Source organism: Coenobita brevimanus, chromosome 111, assembly GCF_032717465.1.
Source record: "Coenobita brevimanus isolate Jiangsu-jjx chromosome 111, ASM3271746v2, whole genome shotgun sequence".
Taxonomy (NCBI): domain Eukaryota; kingdom Metazoa; phylum Arthropoda; class Malacostraca; order Decapoda; family Coenobitidae; genus Coenobita; species Coenobita brevimanus.
This window is the reverse complement of record NC_137064.1, coordinates 9,223,535-9,240,999: the sequence shown is the minus strand read 5'-3', so window position 1 is coordinate 9,240,999 and position 17,465 is coordinate 9,223,535. Positions and strand designations below refer to the sequence as shown.

General features: G+C 43.6%; 1 protein-coding gene across 1 annotated transcript in view; it reads left to right on the top strand.

The window, feature by feature from the left end:
* The window catches only part of drosha (ribonuclease 3 drosha), a 575,197-nt gene extending 558,599 nt beyond the window's left edge, over window positions 1-16,598 (top strand). The window contains exon 25 of the mRNA XM_080286434.1: window positions 15,825-16,598. Coding sequence (XP_080142560.1) covers window positions 15,825-16,598 — 774 coding nt within the window. The remainder of the gene's footprint in view (window positions 1-15,824) is intronic.
* Window positions 16,599-17,465: the final 867 nt, after the last annotated feature.

Sequence of the window (17,465 nt, the reverse complement as noted above, 5' to 3'; positions counted from 1 at the left end):
TGGAAACTACCAACAAGCAAAATTGAGAGCGTGCTATGGCGCCTCCACAACCGCCCACCCATCAGGATCCGACGGACACCCCAGCTTCTCCGCCTCCTACACCAGACAAACCGCCCATCCTCCATCCGTCTCTCTTTCAACCCCCACCGAGAGCCAAACACCATGACCAACCACTGGACGAACCTCCTGCAACACCTCAACCCGGTCCACAAGACATTCACCACCATCACCTACCACCTGCAGTCATGGGGTCGTGACTTTTTCACGAGCGACGGTGGTAAAATGCCCGCGGCCGGACCTTCCGCCCTGCCACCCCCCACACCACCACCGGGCCACCACCACCCCACCACCCGAGGAGGAGATAACGGACAGGTTAATGACCCAGGACAAGAGGGTCATCCAACCACCACTGACCTGTGCCCCTTCTTCCCGCAACTGCCCCAACGCCAGGTGAGCCTAGATCCGCAACAACTTACACGGCGGGTTGACCATCGACAGCAGTGGGGTGGGACTGATCTAACATCAGTCCCTAGTAGTTTTGTGGTGACGACCACAGCTTCACCCCAACAGGGCAGGAGGTCCCTAGGTGAGCCACGAGGTGTTCACACCTGCTGCCACCGCGAGCCACGAGGAAATACCATCCTCTGCCGCTACTCTGGTGAGCCACGAGGGTCTAGTACCCTCTGCCACCGTGAGCCACGAGGGAGAAATACCCTCTGCCACTACCAGGACAGGAGGTCCTTTAACGAGGGAGAAACACCCTCTATCACAAACAGGGCAGGAGGCCCAATAGTGGACTATACGGGGCCAACACCCCTAGCCACCCCAAGGGTAAGAGCCCCTTGTAAAAAGCCACAAGTGGGTCCCAGGACCGATCGACCTGGCGCCACGGCTGTATCGGAGACAAGAGAGAGTCGCCTCTGTGCTATCCTCCCTGTGTAAGAGAGAGATCACGGCCTCCGTGTGTCCTCTAAATTCAGTCAACTCCTGCAGGAGTAGCTGGACACCACCAGGGGGAGTTGCCCCGAAAGTGTCACCCGAGCAGAGACCCGGTCCCAGTCGGGACCTACCTCCCACACCCGGGAAATTCTTGTCTTCCCCAGGTACCAGCAGGAGACGAGGCCGCAGCCCACACCTGACGGCGCGTCCCCTGACAGACCTCCACAGCCCTCGGACCCCCAGGCGAGCCCAGCAGCCAACCAACGCTGACCTCCCCCTGCCACAGACCCTCCAACGCCAGACAGGACTGCTTCACCTGTTTGGCCCCAGTCCTGAGGGCCAACACAACAGGTCGAGCCCCACATAGACGGGTCTCCCTGCACCACGACGACGGGACCCTGAGAAGGAGGTCTACAACAGGTCGAGACCCCAGGCAAGAGGGTCTCCCTGCAACGCCTCAGTGGATCGGACCCGGGTCGAGTCTCCCCCCAGCGGGTACGGTGATTCCCGCCACGGGTAGAGCCCCCGGAGGTCCCCTTAAAAGTGACAGAGTGATATCACCCCAGAAAATCGGGCAAGATTAGTGACTTTCCCTCCTACAGTGAGACAGAGACAGTGATACAGTGACAAAGTGAATAAGAGGGATTCCACCTATAAGTGTCCGTGATTACTTTCCCTTGATAAAGACTATAAGTTCTGGGCCTGTGAAACTAGTGTTGTTCCCCAGCCCAGAATAGAGGAGTTCCCCCCTTATCAGTGCACGCGCGGGCGAGAGTCACCGCGCCGAGCCCAGCCAGTAAATTATAGTGATCTGCTCCCTGTCACGAATCAGTTCGCGACATTTCCCTTTTGTGAGAAGCCACGAACTATTAGTGGAAAACTCACTGTGTATCGCTCAGCTAACCGTTTCTCCCTCCATTTCGGAGTATACTTTTCAAAACATTCGTCACCGTTTTCAGGAGTGACCGATTTAATGCACGTCACTAAGTGCTGTACTGAGCGATACTATTGTTTTTTATTGTTCGCCCCTGCTCATTCGACCGTTAAAAAATACGGCTTAGTGCTCCGCCTTTCTTTCCCACGATTTGAAGTCAGTCTGGTGTTTGCTGTGACGGAGAAAGGTTCTGTGCCGCAGTGTGAGAGGTCAGCTAGTACCCAAACTCCACTTCACAGTTAATCCAGTCCTCCCACCCCTCGGGTGATACATAGCATTCATCGACCGGTATTTCTTTTTTGTATTTCCTAGTTTTAAGAGTTTAGTTAAGGTGTTTTTCCTAGGCGTAAGTATTTAGCTTTTGTGAGAGTGAGTGAGTGCGTCTCATTGATTTGAAATGTAACGTTAAATTTATTTTTTTGTAATCAATAAATTTAACAGTTCTATTTCTTGAGCTTCAATGTAAAGTAAAACCTTGTTTCATTTAATCCATAATTAAGCTTATTTTCCATATAGCTCCTAGCTTGCATAAACGTTTGCTTTCATAACTGGTACTTAGACCAGTCTTGTTGTATTAACTTAATATCCGTTGTGCCACCTGGGAGTTAAGCATCGGCAAGAACCTGATGTTAGTATTAGTTATTTATTGTCAGGGGTGATGTAACTTTCTCCAGAGGCTAACAGTACAGTAATTCAGCAATTGTGAGTAATTAGTCTCTGCTGTGTACTGTTGAGAAAGTTTATAAATTCTCGTTCTTAGAGAATCTTAGCAAGTCAGCGTAAAGTAATCGTTGCTTGATGTAGCAAGACAATCATTGTCTCTGCTCTTTAATATTATTGAATATTATTATCAAATAAAATAATATTTAACCATTTATATCAAAATTACCCTGATATTATAAAAACCCCGTGACAATTGGCGACCTCATTCCAGGATATTAACTCCTAGCTTTAAAGCTATTCACGAGATAGTGCTCACTCGTTCATATTAGGTATTTATCATTAAAGTTTATAGGCACAAGTTTACTGGTGTTTACCGTTGATTTAGCAAGTGAATTTTGCTTTATTAATCAATAGAATACTTAACTCTAGTTTATTCTTGGTAACGCCAGACGATTTTATTCGCTCCTGGGAAGTCGCCGTACCCATTGTGTTTATTATTGACAGTAGTCTTCCCAGTCATTTACATTTTTGATTTATTCTTTGCCAGTTAACTGGATAAGACTGGTCACCACTAGCTTGTGTCTGTACTCTTTACTTGTGTTTATTAGCATTCGTTTGCGAAGCAGCAATCAGTACTGAGTCGCTAGTTATTTAGATTGAGTTAGCGACATGGCTACCACCATATTTTTACAGGAAGCCAAAGATATGGGTCTTACAGACCCAACTGAAATTAAAGAATACATACTCTCACGGCATAATCAGGAGCAGCAGCGCGAGAATGATGCCCGTGAAGAGCATAAGATTCAGCGCGAATACGAGCGAGAACAGCGCGAACAACGTGAAAGAGAGCGTGCATACGAACAAGAGCAGCGTGAGAAAGAGCGCGAATACGAGCGTGAACAGCGCGAATACGAGCGTGAACAACGAGACAAAGAACGAGAACATGAACTTGAAGTGCTGAAGCTCAAGCGAGATTCCTTGGGTTCAGACACATCTGGTGCAGTTGGTTCAAGCTCCACGAGCGCTTTCCCTGCACATGTTATGGCGACCCCACACATCAAGCTTCCCCCATACAAAGATGGCGAGCGAATCGAGCCATACATAGCTCGATTTGAAGACATGGCTCAGCTTTACCAGCTCGATGATGCAGCTAAGCGGCTTCAGTTTCTTAGCCTGTTTGAAGGCCCTGCCCTCGATATTCTCCACAGAATTCGTGGAGACAATCTCACGTATGAAGTGATGAAAGCTGCACTCATTAAGGCGTATGGTCTCACAGTAGACGACGCCAAAGTTCAGTTCATGCGAGCTCGTCTCCAAGACAAGGAGACAGCTGTTCAGTTCCTTGATCGTCTCACAGCTTACTTAAATGAGTGGTTGGAGAAAGATAACTCCTTCCACGCGTGAGGGGATAATTGACCTTATGCTGCGTACACAGCTAGAGAGGTCATGGCCTGCTGAGCTCATAGCACAGCTTAAGATCTGCCAGGTGAAAGATGCCAGCCAAATGGTAGAGAAGGCTGACGCATTCTTTACTGCATACGGGTATCAAACTCGTAAGCAAAACACCTGGAGCAGAAAAGATACTGCCAAGTCTGGGAAGCCGTCTCAGACTGAATCCCAGAACCAAGGCCGTTCTCAGAGTAATGGTCAAGGTCCAAGCAAACCACAGAAGGACCAGGGGCAAAATACACAGCAGCCTGCTTGGAAGCGGTACAACAAGCACCCCAACCAGCAGCAGTATCAGCCACGCAATCGACCTTCGGGACAAACTTTTTCACCAGCTCAAAAGAGGCAGGAAGCGAATGCAGCCTTCATTCCTCAGCAGCAGCACGGTGGTCACGTCCCTACCAGTGTGGGTACTTCCCCACAGTTCACTAGTCCCACAGTGACAGTGAACCCCCCTCCACAGATGGCCAATGTTCCATCTCCACAGGGAGTGAGTACGACTCCTCAAGTTCATAACCCTCAAGGCACAATGTTTGCCGCATCAATTCAGCAGCCTCATGAGTGGCTAGCTGCTTCCTCCACAGACCCTCCCACAGGTGAAAGTACCTTCCTTGTTCAGCCAGGGTTTGTGGGAGGCATTCCTGTGAAGGTCCTGAGAGACAATGGTTCCTCAGGTTGCTCTGTTAAGCAGAGTTTAGTTCGGCCTGAGCAGTATACAGGTCGACAGATCCATGCAAAGCTTATTGATGGATCAGTGAGATTGTTCCCTGAGGCATGTATCCAGGTGGCATCTCCATTTTATACTGGTACGACACTTGCAGTAGTCATGCCAGAGCCTCTATTTGACTTTATAGTAGGCAATATTAATGGAGTCAAGGATAGTTGCTCCGATGACGCTATTCAGACTTCGGCTGCTGCGGTAACACGAGCCATGGTTGAGGCTCCAGACTGTGTCACCCCAGTGATCATTGAATCGCCGCAAGATCTGATGTGTAGTCAACTTGTTGTACAAGAACAACATTCTGACCCGACACTTGCTGCCGTGCGGAACAAACAAAAGGGTCGAGTGATAAAGTATTCACGGGGAGGTCGAGCCAAGTTCCTTCGTAAACAAGGACGGCTCTACCATGAGTCACGAACACCCAAGGGCGAGGTTCGACTGCAGTTTGTCGTTCCCGCCAAGTACCGCCTAGCAGTGTTACAATGGGGTCATTGTTCAGTCTCAGGAGGTCACATGGGCAAAAGGAAGACCCAGGGCCGTATCCGAGCTGACTTTTTCTGGCCAGGAATGGGACGGGACATAGATAGTTTTGTCCGTTCTTGCAGTGTGTGCCAAAGTATCACCACTAATCAGGGACATGCCCTTCCTGTGCCATTTCTAACTACACCTGTAATCTCTGAGTCAGTTGAGAGACAGGGTAGTGATAACGTGGGTGTAGACCTGATGTCTCACCTACTAGCTGCTTACTAACTAGCAACTGTTGTATGTTGGGTTCCGTAAGATAGGCATCCTAAGCGATTTGAGTAATCCAAGGACCAGCCTGGTTCCCAGTTAAAAGTGTAGACCAGACGTCTCACTCGTTGGCCCTACAGGACACAGTATATCCAGGGCTTGTACATACATGTATACCATAAGTTAAGGGGGAAGTTTGAGAACCTTGCAGAGACAGTCCAAGGCTGTGTATGAATTACCTTGTGGAATGTCTCGAGCTGTGGGCCTCTCTGAGGATTCCCGGAGAATGCACATTACCCACATGAGTGTTCACACCCACGGTGGGTGTTAAAACGTGACCTGCCCGAGATTGCGTTGCGATTTTCAGCTTCCTGTATTACTCGTAAGTGTAGAGTTAGGTTAACCAGTAAACCGCCCGTTCTAAGCAATTTGTGAATTCAAGAACTGGCACGTTTCCTGGTTAATAATGTTAGGTTAACTAGTAAACTGCCCGTTCTAAGAGATTTGAGTAATTCAAGAATTGGCACATTTCCTAGTTAATAAGCGTTAACCAGTAAGCTATAAGGGTTCTAAGCAATTTGTGAATTCAAGAATTACGTTTCCTGGTTAATAATGACATAAGTACTGATTGCTAGGCAGAGAGAGAGAGAGACAGACAGAAATAACAGTTTTGATGCTCCACCTTAATTCCTTTCGCAGGTGTAGCTGGTGGGTGCAGCATTGCCGTGCAGATCAGCTGGCCATTCCTGTTGCATGCTGCCGCCCCTTCTCTTCTGCCTCGTCAGCATTATTTTACTATAAATTTGTATTACTGTGTCATTTTACACGTAGGTACAGTTACACTACAACTGTCACACCTACACCATGTATTACATACACTACACTACATAACAATTAGTTGTTAATGTAAATGTAGCAAACTTTCGCTCAGTTTGACCTGAGTACAGGATTTTCACAGTCGTCACGGAGTTTTTCCCTCAAGCTTGTTTCTATTAACGTAAATACAAGGTTTTTTCGCTCACTGGCGACTGCGACTTTCTCCTGTAGCAGGATAGCACACACACCACAGTGTGAATCTTGTGCGAATGACTTAGGATGTGTACATATATATATATATATATCCACAAATTTTTTCCCATAAGGAAAAAATTTAACTTTGTAAGGGCGTAATGTCACGAATCAGTTCGCGACATTTCCCTTTTGTGAGAAGCCACGAACTATTAGTGGAAAACTCACTGTGTATCGCTCAGCTAACCGTTTCTCCCTCCATTTCGGAGTATACTTTTCAAAACATTCGTCACCGTTTTCAGAAGTGACCGATTTAATGCACGTCACTAAGTGCTGTACTGAGCGATACTATTGTTTTTTATTGTTCGCCCCTGCTCATTCGACCGTTAAAAAAATGCGGCAGAGTGCTCCGCTTTTCTTTCCCACGACTTGGTCAGTCTGGTGTTTGTTGTGACGGAGGAAGGTCCTGTGCCGCAGTGTGAGAGGTCAGCTAGTACCCAAACTCCACTTCACAGTTAATCCAGTCCTCCCACCCCTCGGGTGATACATAGCATTCATCGACCGGTATTTCTTTTTTGTATTTCCTAGTTTTAAGAGTTTAGTTAAGGTGTTTTTCCTAGGCGTAAGTATTTAGCTTTTGTGAGAGTGAGTGAGTGCGTCTCACTGATTTGAAATGTAACGTTAAATTTATTTTTTTGTAATCAATAAATTTAACAGTTCTATTTCTTGAGCTTCAATGTAAAGTAAAACCTTGTTTCATTTAATCCATAATTAAGCTTATTTTCCATATAGCTCCTAGCTTGCATAAACGTTTGCTTTCATAACTGGTACTTAGACCAGTCTTGTTGTATTAACTTAATATCCGTTGTGCCACCTGGGAGTTAAGCATCGGCAAGAACCTGATGTTAGTATTAGTTATTTATTGTCAGGGGTGATGTAACTTTCTCCAGAGGCTAACAGTACAGTAATTCAGCAATTGTGAGTAATTAGTCTCTGCTGTGTACTGTTGAGAAAGTTTATAAATTCTCGTTCTTAGAGAATCTTAGCAAGTCAGCGTAAAGTAATCGTTGCTTGATGTAGCAAGACAATCATTGTCTCTGCTCTTTAATATTATTGAATATTATTATCAATTTAAATGATATTTAACCATTTATTTTAAAATTGCTGTGTTATTATAAAAACCCCGTGACACTCCCCCCTGTTCTTTTATAGTAGTAATCCTCCCCTGGCTCATCAAGCCCATACATCTCTGTTGTACCAGTGCACTAAGACCTTTTGGACTTTAACCCGCCCCGTCCCGACCACTTTTTGACCACTGGTACCCCCCAATCCCGACCATTTTTCGACCTTTTTTTTTTTTTTGCTAAAACTTTCGCTTTTGGTGAGAAACATCGAAAATTCATAGAGAAATCGCTCACCTGAGGTTTAAAATACTCATTACAGGTAGGAGAGCCTCCTTACCTTACTGGGTTTTCTATCAGGCTGGCACCAAAGAAAACGAGTTCTATGGGAGGATAACTATTTCACACCACTCATAAACGGTATTTATTTATTTACTGTTACGAATTTATATGTAGTACAAGAGTATATTGGTTTTCAAGCAGTAATATAGGCATTATAAGCATTGTTTCACTCACTAATACCTGACCTTTTTTTGCCACATTACCTGATCATCATTTCTGTTTCTTCCTCTAATGCTATGTAAAGTTTGTCCTCCACATTGTCATTGATTGGGGAATCACTCTGGCCCTGAATTTCGTACCGTGGCATGACATGGCTATACTGGCCAGGTCACTGATAACAGGTGAATTGCTGAGAAAAGGGCATACAGGGGGGGGGAGGAGGTCATGCTGGGTAAGGCATTGTCTCTGCCTGGCATCTTGTTGAGGAAGGTGTCCCGTGTATACGTACCAAAAATGACTCGCGAAAATTGAAAATTGTGGAAATTATGAACCTTGCAATTGCAGGACATTGAAGTATGTCCTCGGGATTAGCTGTGACAAAACGTGAGGACGTGGAAGTACATCCTCGGGACGGCGCGGGTTAATGAAAGTTAGTCACATTCACTTATGGACCCTTAACCCATTGTAAAGTGTAATTATAGTGTGTGTGAATATCCCGTGTTGTCTTAACGTAACTTTGTATATCTGTATCCCCTGTCCAGAATATCATTCTATGTAATATTGTCACGGTGTTAGAATTAAGGTAATAGATGTGTTAAAGGTGGACTGCCTAGTTTTTATGTCCTGTTCCTTTGTTAGTGCTTTACTTCCGGTCCGGAAAGAGGACCCCACTCAGTAGCTAGTGTTTTTAGTAGGAGGAGTCGGCCTAAAAATACTCAGCATAACAGTAATATACGTGCAAAGGTTATTGCCTGAAGTTTTTGTGTCCTGCCTTTCTTTATTGCACTAAGCTCCAGTCTCGAAAGAGGACCCCGCTCCACGTTAGGTGTTTTAGGAACGAGAAGTCGAGCCTATTTACACCCAGCATTACAATATATATATATATATATGTGTGTGTGTGTGTGTTCTTACCTAATTCTTACCCAATTGTATCTTTACAGGAATGAGTCAAGCTCGTATTCTCCCGTGTCTTAACCCGCCCCATCCCGACCACTTTTCCAGCACTGACTCCCCCCAATCCCGACCACTTTTCCAACACTGACTCCCCCCAATCCCGACCATTTTAGGAAAAATTTTTTTTTTGGCTCAAACCTTCGCTTTTGGTGAGAAACATCGAAAATTCATAGAGAAATCGCTCACCTGAGGTTTTAAATACTCATTACAGGTAGGAGTGCCTCCTTACCTTACTGGGTTTTCCATCAGGCTGGCACCAAAGAAAACGAGTTCTATGGGAGGATAACTATTTCACACCACTCATAAATGGTATTTATTTATTTACTGTTACGAATTTATATGTAGTACAAGAGTATATTGGTTTTCAAGCAGTAATATAGGCATTATAAGCATTGTTTCACTCACTAATACCTGACCTTTTTTTGCCACATTACCTGATCATCATTTCTAACTGTTTCTTCCTCTAATGCTATGTAAAGTTTGTCTTCCACATTGCCATTGATTGGGGAATCACTCTGGCCCTGAATTTCGTACCGTGGCATGACATGGCTATGCTGGCCAGATCACTGATAAAGAATTGCTGAGACAATGGCATGCAGGGGGGAGGGAGGAGGTCATGCTGGGTAAGGCATTGTCCCTGCCTGGCATCTTGTTGAGGAAGGTATCACGTGTATACGTACCAAAAATGACTCGCAAAAATTGAAAATTGTGCAAATTAAGGACCTTGCAATTTTTTCGCATTTATGAACGTCGATGGGATTGGCAGTGACAAAACGTGTGGACGTAAAAGAACGTCGACGGGACGCTGTGGGTTAAACCATATTTATCGTACATATCCTTAAATTTGTGAATTGTTTTGGCACACACTATTTCATTCGGTAGTGCATTCCATTGATCAATTGCTCTGTTTGGGAAACTGAATTTCCTTACGTCTTTATCACCTCTCTTCTTATGCAGTTTTTTGCAGTGTCCTCTTGCTGATGCTTCTCCATATGTTAAGTAATCATTTATGTCTATTTTCTTCCCTGATATGCACTTATATAGCATTAGCATGTCACCTCCTTTTCTTCGCTCCTGTAGTGTTGGTAGATTCAGTTTATTTAGTCTTTCTTCGTAGCTTAGGTTCCTTAAGCTTGGTATCCATCTTGTAGCGGCCCTTTGAACTTTTTCAATCTTGTCTATGTGCTTTTTGAGATGAGGACTCCAGACTACTGATGCATATTCCAGGGTTGGTCTAATGAATGATGTTATTATCCTTCTTAGCATGTCTTCATTTATGTATGTGAATGCTATTCTCATATTTGCAGGCAGTGTATACATGTTCCGTACCTTATCGCTGCTGTGGTCAGCCGGAGATAGTCTGTTATTGATGATCAGACCTAGGTCTTTCTTTCTGATGTGTATAGGGTTTTATTTCCTAAATTATAATCCCAGTCAGGTCTTTTTCCACGTTTACCAAACTTGATTACATGACACTTGTCCACAATGAATTCCATTTGCCATGAACTACTCCATTCATGAAGTTTATTTAATTCTTCTTGTAGCTCTTTACAAGAGTCTGTGTTAGTAATTCTCCTTTGTATTTTTGCATCATCTGCAAACATATTCAGATAGCTCTCATTTCCAGTGTCACTGTTTATATCATTTATATACACTAAAATCATGATTGGTGCCAGCACTGAACCCTGTGGTACTCCACTAGTCACTTCTTTCCATGATGAGTAGTTTCCTCTTAGTACTGTTCTCATTTCTCTTTTTATAAGAAAGTCTTGCATCCAACAATACAGTTTGCCTCGAATTCCTCCTTGATGGTACAGGTTCCATAAAAGTCTTTGGTGTGGTACTGTGTCAAAAGCTTTCTTGAAATCTAAATAGATACTGTCCACCCATCCTTCCCTTTCCTGTATTGTGTTTGTTACTCTGTCATAGTAGCTCAACAGATTAGTAACACATGATTTTCCTTTTCTGAAACCAAACTGTCTTTCTGTTATCATACTGTGTTCTTCTAGATGATTTACCCAAGCTTTTCTTATAAGCTTTTCTAATACCTTGCTTACAACACTGGTCAGTGATACTGGTCGGTAGTTGAGTGGATTTTGTCTATTTCCTTTCTTGAATAAGGGGACAATATTTGCTTTTTTCCAAATATCAGGTAGTTTACCTTGACTCAAGGATTTCTTGAAAATTAAAAATAATGGTTTACTTAACTCCTTTGCACATTCTCGTAGTACCCAACATGAAATTTCATCAGGACCACTTGCTTTTCCTCTGTCTAACCTATTAACTCCTCCTGTATTACTTTTTCTGTTATTTGTATGTCTGGTAGTATGTGTGGACATGCATGTTCCACATAGTCCCTCTCAAAATTTTTTTCTTCTGTAAAAACTAATTGGAAATTCTTATTTAGTGCTTCAGAATTATCTTTCTCTTGTGTATAAGTGATTCCCTCGTCCGTAATTGATTGTATTATATCTTTTACTTTGTTTTTGCTTCTGATATAGCTGTAAAACAGCTTTGGTTGATCACTACTTTTATTTATTATATCCTCTTGATCACTACTTTTATTTATTATATCCTCCTCAAACTGTTTTTGGGCTTCCCTCCTTATTCTTATATAATCGTTTCTTGCCTGTTTGTAATTATTATACGCCCTTTCACTATTATGTCTTCTGTATCTATTCCACAACAAATCTCTTCTTTCTTTTGATTTTTTACATTCTGAATTGAACCATTTCTGTATTTTCTTATCTGCTTTGTGCTGTGGGATGTACTTCTGGACTCCTATTTCATAAAATTCACAGAATTTTTTATATACAGCATTTAAATCTTGTCCTCTAAGCTCATTTTCCCAATCAACTTCTGTGTGTGTGTGTGTGTGTGTGTGTGTGTGTTCTTACCTAATTATTCTTACCTAATTGTATCTTTACAGGAATGAGTCAAGCTCGTACTGTCCCGTGTCTTAAACCATATTTATCGTACATATCCTTAAATTTGTGAATTGTTTTGGCACACACAATTTCATTCGGTAGTGCATTCCATTGATCAATTGCTCTGTTTGGGAAACTGAATTTCCCTACGTCTTTATCACCTCTCTTCTTATGCAGTTTTTTGCAGTGTCCTCTTGCTGATGTTTCTCCATATGTTAAGTAATCATTTATGTCTATTTTCTTCTTCCCTGATATGCACTTATATAGCATTATCATGTCACCTCTTTTCCTTCGCTCCTGTAGTGTTGGTAGATTCAGTTTATTTAGTGTTTCTTCGTAGCTTAGGTCCCTTAAGCTTGGTATCCATCTTGTAGCGGTCCTTTGAACTTTTTCAATCTTGTCTATGTACTTTTTGAGATGAGGACTCCAGACTACTGATGCATATTCCAGGGTTGGTCTAATGAATGATGTTATTATCCTTCTTAGCATGTCTTCATTTATGTATGTGAATGCTATTCTCTTATTTGCAAGTAGTGTATACATGTTCCGTACCTTCTTGCTGATGTGGTCAGCCGGAGATAGTCTGTTATTGATGATCACACCTAGGTCTTTTTCTCTTTCTGATGTGTATAGGGTTTTATTTCCTAACTTATAATCCCAATCAGGTCTTTTTCCACTTTTACCAAACTTGATTACATGACACTTGTCCACACTAAATTCCATTTGCCATGTACTACTCCATTCATGAAGTTTATTTAATTCTTCTTGTAGCTCTTTACAAGAGTCTGTGTTAGTAATTCTCCTTTGTATTTTTGCATCATCTGCAAACATATTCAGATAGCTCTCATTTCCAGTGTTGCTGTTTATATCATTTATATACACTAAAAACATGATTGGTGCCAGCACTGAACCCTGTGGTACTCCACTAGTCACTTCTTTCCATGATGAGTAGTTTCCTCTTAGTACTGTTCTCATTTCTCTTTTTATGAGAAAGTCTTGCATCCAACAAAATAGTTTGCCTCGAATTCCTCCTTGATGGTACAGTTTCCATAAAAGTCTTTGGTGTGGTACTGTGTTAAAAGCTTTCTTGAAATCTAAATAGATACTGTCCAGCCATCCTTCCCTTTCCTGTATTGTGTTTGTTACTCTGTCATAGTAGCTCAACAAATTAGTTACACATGATTTTCCTTTTCTGAAACCAAACTGTCTTTCTGTTATCATACTATGTTCTTCTAGATGATTTACCCAAGCTTTTCTTATAAGCTTTTCTAATACCTTGCTTACAACACTGGTCAGTGATACTGGTCGGTAGTTGAGTGGATTTTGTCTATTTCCTTTCTTGAATAAGGGGACAATATTTGCTTCTTTCCAAATATCAGGTAGTTTACCTTGACTCAAGGATTTCTTGAAAATTAAAAATAATGGTTTACTTAACTCCTTTGCACATTCCCGTAGTACCCAACATGAAATTTCATCAGGACCACTTGCTTTTCCTCTGTCTAAGCTACTTAACTCCTCCTGTATTACTTTTTCTGCTATTTGTATATCTGGTAGTATGTGTGGACATGCATGTTCCACATAGTCCCTCTCAAAATTTTTTTCTTCTGTAAAAACTAATTGGAAATTCTTATTTAGTGCTTCACAAATATCTTTCTCTTGTGTATAAGTGATTCCCTCGTCCGTAATTGATTGTATTATATCTTTTACTTTGGTTTTGCTTCTGATATAGCTGTAAAACAGCTTTGGTTGATCACTACTTTTATTTATTATATCCTCCTCAAACTGTTTTTGGGCTTCCCTCCTTATTCTTGTATAATCGTTTCTTGCCTGTTTGTAATTATTATACGCCCTTTCACTATTATGTCTTCTGTATCTATTCCACAACAAATCTCTTCTTTCTTTTGATTTTTTTACATTCTGTATTGAACCATTTCTGTATTTTCTTCTCTGCTTCTTTGTGCTGTGAGATGTACTTCTGGACTCCTATTTCATAAAATTCACAGAATTTTTTATATACAGCATTAAAATCTTGTCCTCTAAGCTCATTTTCCCAATCAACTTCTAAGAAATACTTCGTTAGGTCTTGATAATTTCCCTTTTTATAGTTTAGGCTCTTTTTGTAACTGTCATTGCTGTTTGCTATGTCATATGCTATCCTAAAGTTATAATTTAGTACTGCATGATCGCTTTTGCCGAGTGGAGGATAATATATTAAACTGTCAATATCATTTTCTTGCCTAGTAAATATTAGATCTAGCACTGAAGGTACATCAAGTCCTCTTTTTCTGGTGGTTTCCCTCACATGTTGCGTTAGGAAGAACTCATGTACGAGATCCAGGAGCTTTTGGTCTCAACAGCTTTCTTGGCTGTGTGTGTGTGTGCAATTATTATCATAACGAATGGCATGCTCTCAATTGGAAAGTAAAGATGAGGAGAATTGGCGAAAATGGTGGCAGAAGGGAGTAGGCAAGTATGAAGGTGGACGTTAACTGGCCCGCAGGGAAATAATGACAGTTCCACATGCTGACGTCTCGAGAGGATTTCCTGCAGTTATTCCCTCTAAATATGTTCCAGTGTTTTAATTTGTAATGCTTATATCACAGTAAAGGCATACTTTGCACTGACATTATTATTCACTCCTACAGAATATTGAGAGAGAGAGAGAGAGAGAGAGAGAGAGAGAGAGAGAGATGGATGAACAAGTGGTCACTCCTCACTTCTTTCTCTCTCTCTCTCTCGTATGCAGATCCAAAATCAGGAGGAGATGCCTCGCATGGGCCAACCAGCCTACTGCAGTTGTTTTCTATAAATATATTCCTAAGTTTTATTTTATAATACTTATATCACAATAATAAAGGCATACTTTGCACTGACATTACTATTCACTCCTACAAAATCTTGAGAGAGAGAGAGAGAGAGAGAGAGCAGCTGCGTATACGAAGAATGAAGATGAGCTTCTTATGTGTGTGTGTGTGAGTGTGTGTGTGTTAGCAGAGTAGCCGTAAAGAAGAGGGAGGGATGGGTTGTGATCGGAACAATGTAGGGAGTTGCTTGTGTCAAGGATGCACACACACACACATACACACACACACACACACACACGGTTCAAGGTCGGCGGATTAGCGAACTGGCGTGTATGGGGGCAGGGAAGGGGGGATGGGGAGTGCAGCCTGACAGGTGCTATGAAGAGAGGGTAAACGGGATGGGGGGTTGGGGGGATGGGGGAAAGGAGCCGTGAACGAAGAGTGACGGGCAAGCCGGGGGAAAAGAGAAAATATGACATTTGCCTCGCCTCACCTGTCCAGGTTTCTCTGTCCATGACTGTACTGTCTGGTGGGCACTGCATTTGTCTGCAGCTACCATCCCACACCAAGAAGTGTCCACGTATACCTCTTCTGCTATCTCCAGGGCTGTTGAGCGAGTTTTGACCCAACACCAGCCTCTTCTCGTTGGGCTTCATGATGGATGGGGGATGGGGTGGTGAAGTCTACCTTTTTCTTTAAATTGTATGGAAAGTTTTAATTCTTCTGGCTCAACTACGGTGACAACCCAGGACTCCTTTTTGACTGCGGCCTCGACTTCCCTCCTACATGTTTAGTTCCCATAACCAACCCATCCTCCATGCCTCCTGTGTCTTCCACTCCTCTAGCTCCTGTTCTATCTGCTTCAGTCAGTTCTTCTCTATCATCATATTTCACCCTTACCCTCCTCGTTCTCCTTCTGTGTCATCTGTCTCCCTCTCCCGACCTCGTCCTTCTTTCTATGTGCCTACCTCTTCCTTCACCTCCTCTTTATTCGGTTCGCAGACATGGACAAAATTTTTCAATATTCTCGACGCAGATCATAACCTCTCACTCCACGTCTCTCTATTTCGCCAGGTAGGCAGGGATGTCACCTTCTCGGCCCTTCTGAATGGCTTCCGCCTCCTTGTCGTCCACAATGCTGCCCAAGCCAAGAAGGTGGCATCCCTGGTCAACAGTTGGGACAACATAGCTCAGTGTCCCCAGACATCCAGCTTAATTACTCCACTGGAACCGTCCATCTACCATTGTCAATGTCTTTTGGCCACAGAGCTTTTGCAGAATGCTCTGGCGATATTGAGCTCACTCTTTCTGAGCAGCGCCATCCAATACGCTCAGTGCAATATTACATCATTCCTCCTTGTGGATGTCAACAGGAGCCAGCCAATATCAAAATTGTCTTCGCCTTTCACGATCTGCCCCCTACAGTCATCACTGGGAGCGCTGTACTCCAGGTCCACCAATTTATTTCATCTCCTTGCCAGTGCACATCTTGTTGGCACTTTGGCCATCCTTCCAAATACTGCCAATCAACTGCGCCAACATTGTAGGCTGCTGCCAACTGTGTACTGGCTGGTCACGCTTCCTCGGACTGCACTTACACCATCCGATGCTGCCCAAACCATAAGGGTAGCCATTCTGCCAGCTATTGGCAGTGTTCCACATATCTCTTTGAGGCAAAAGTGTCTAGCATCCACTGGAAAACTGGCCTCTGCCCTCGTGAAGCCACTGCAGAGTTCACAGCCTCGGTCACCATCCAACCATTACCTACGCACGCATAGCCCGTCCTCCTCCCGTGGTGTAGCCAGTCTCCAGCTCCTCCAGTGTTTCAGCTTCTGTCCCTGTCTCTAATTCTTTCTCTGTTCTTGCATCTCTTTCTGATTCCTGATTCTTCCCCCTCCCTCCTTTGTCCCTTGCCTCCTCCCCTGCCTCCTTCTACCTCTGTATCTTCTCGGTCCTCTTCTTCAAACAAACGTCAATGTGTTCGCGCTTCCCCATCTCACATTCCTGGTCTCTCCCCTGCCAACTTGTCCTGTCCAACCTTCCAAACATCCCTCACGTTCCACTTCTCTCAGTATCTCATCATCCTGTCAGCACCCTCGGGTCATCTCGTCAGTGTCCCCTTGCCCTGTTTCGTCTCCCATGGATACAGAGACCATTCAAGGTATTGCCTCCTACCTGTACACTCGCCGTATTTCCTCCATGTCCTCCCTTGTTTCTATGGACGCCCATCCACCTACCTCTTCCCTTCCCCCAACTCCTATTCCTTTTCCTTCTCCTGAACCTTCCCCTCCCCCCAGCTCTATCCGTCCTCCCCTTCTGTGACTTCTGTTTCTTGTCTCTTCTATTCTTTTGATCCCTGATCTCCCTATGCCTCCCGGTCACCCCCACTGTGACTGTCATGTGCATTTGTCACCCTCTTCCCTGTCTTAATTCTTGTTTCTTCTCATGGCCCCTCTACAATGGAATATACGCGGTTTTGTGTCCCATCATCCTTCCTCACGATACCTCGTATCAGTTCATGATCCACTTTTTGCAACTCTACAAGAAACTTTTCTCTGTGCTTCCCCTGTTCCTATTCCAGGTTTTGCTTTTCTCGGTTCGCATCCTCCTTCTTCTACTGCTCTTCTTATCTGCAAAACTGTTCCTTTTGAATGCCTTTCTGTTCCGTCCGCTATCCCTCGTGCATCCGCCCATCTTTTTCTTCACTGCTGGGTC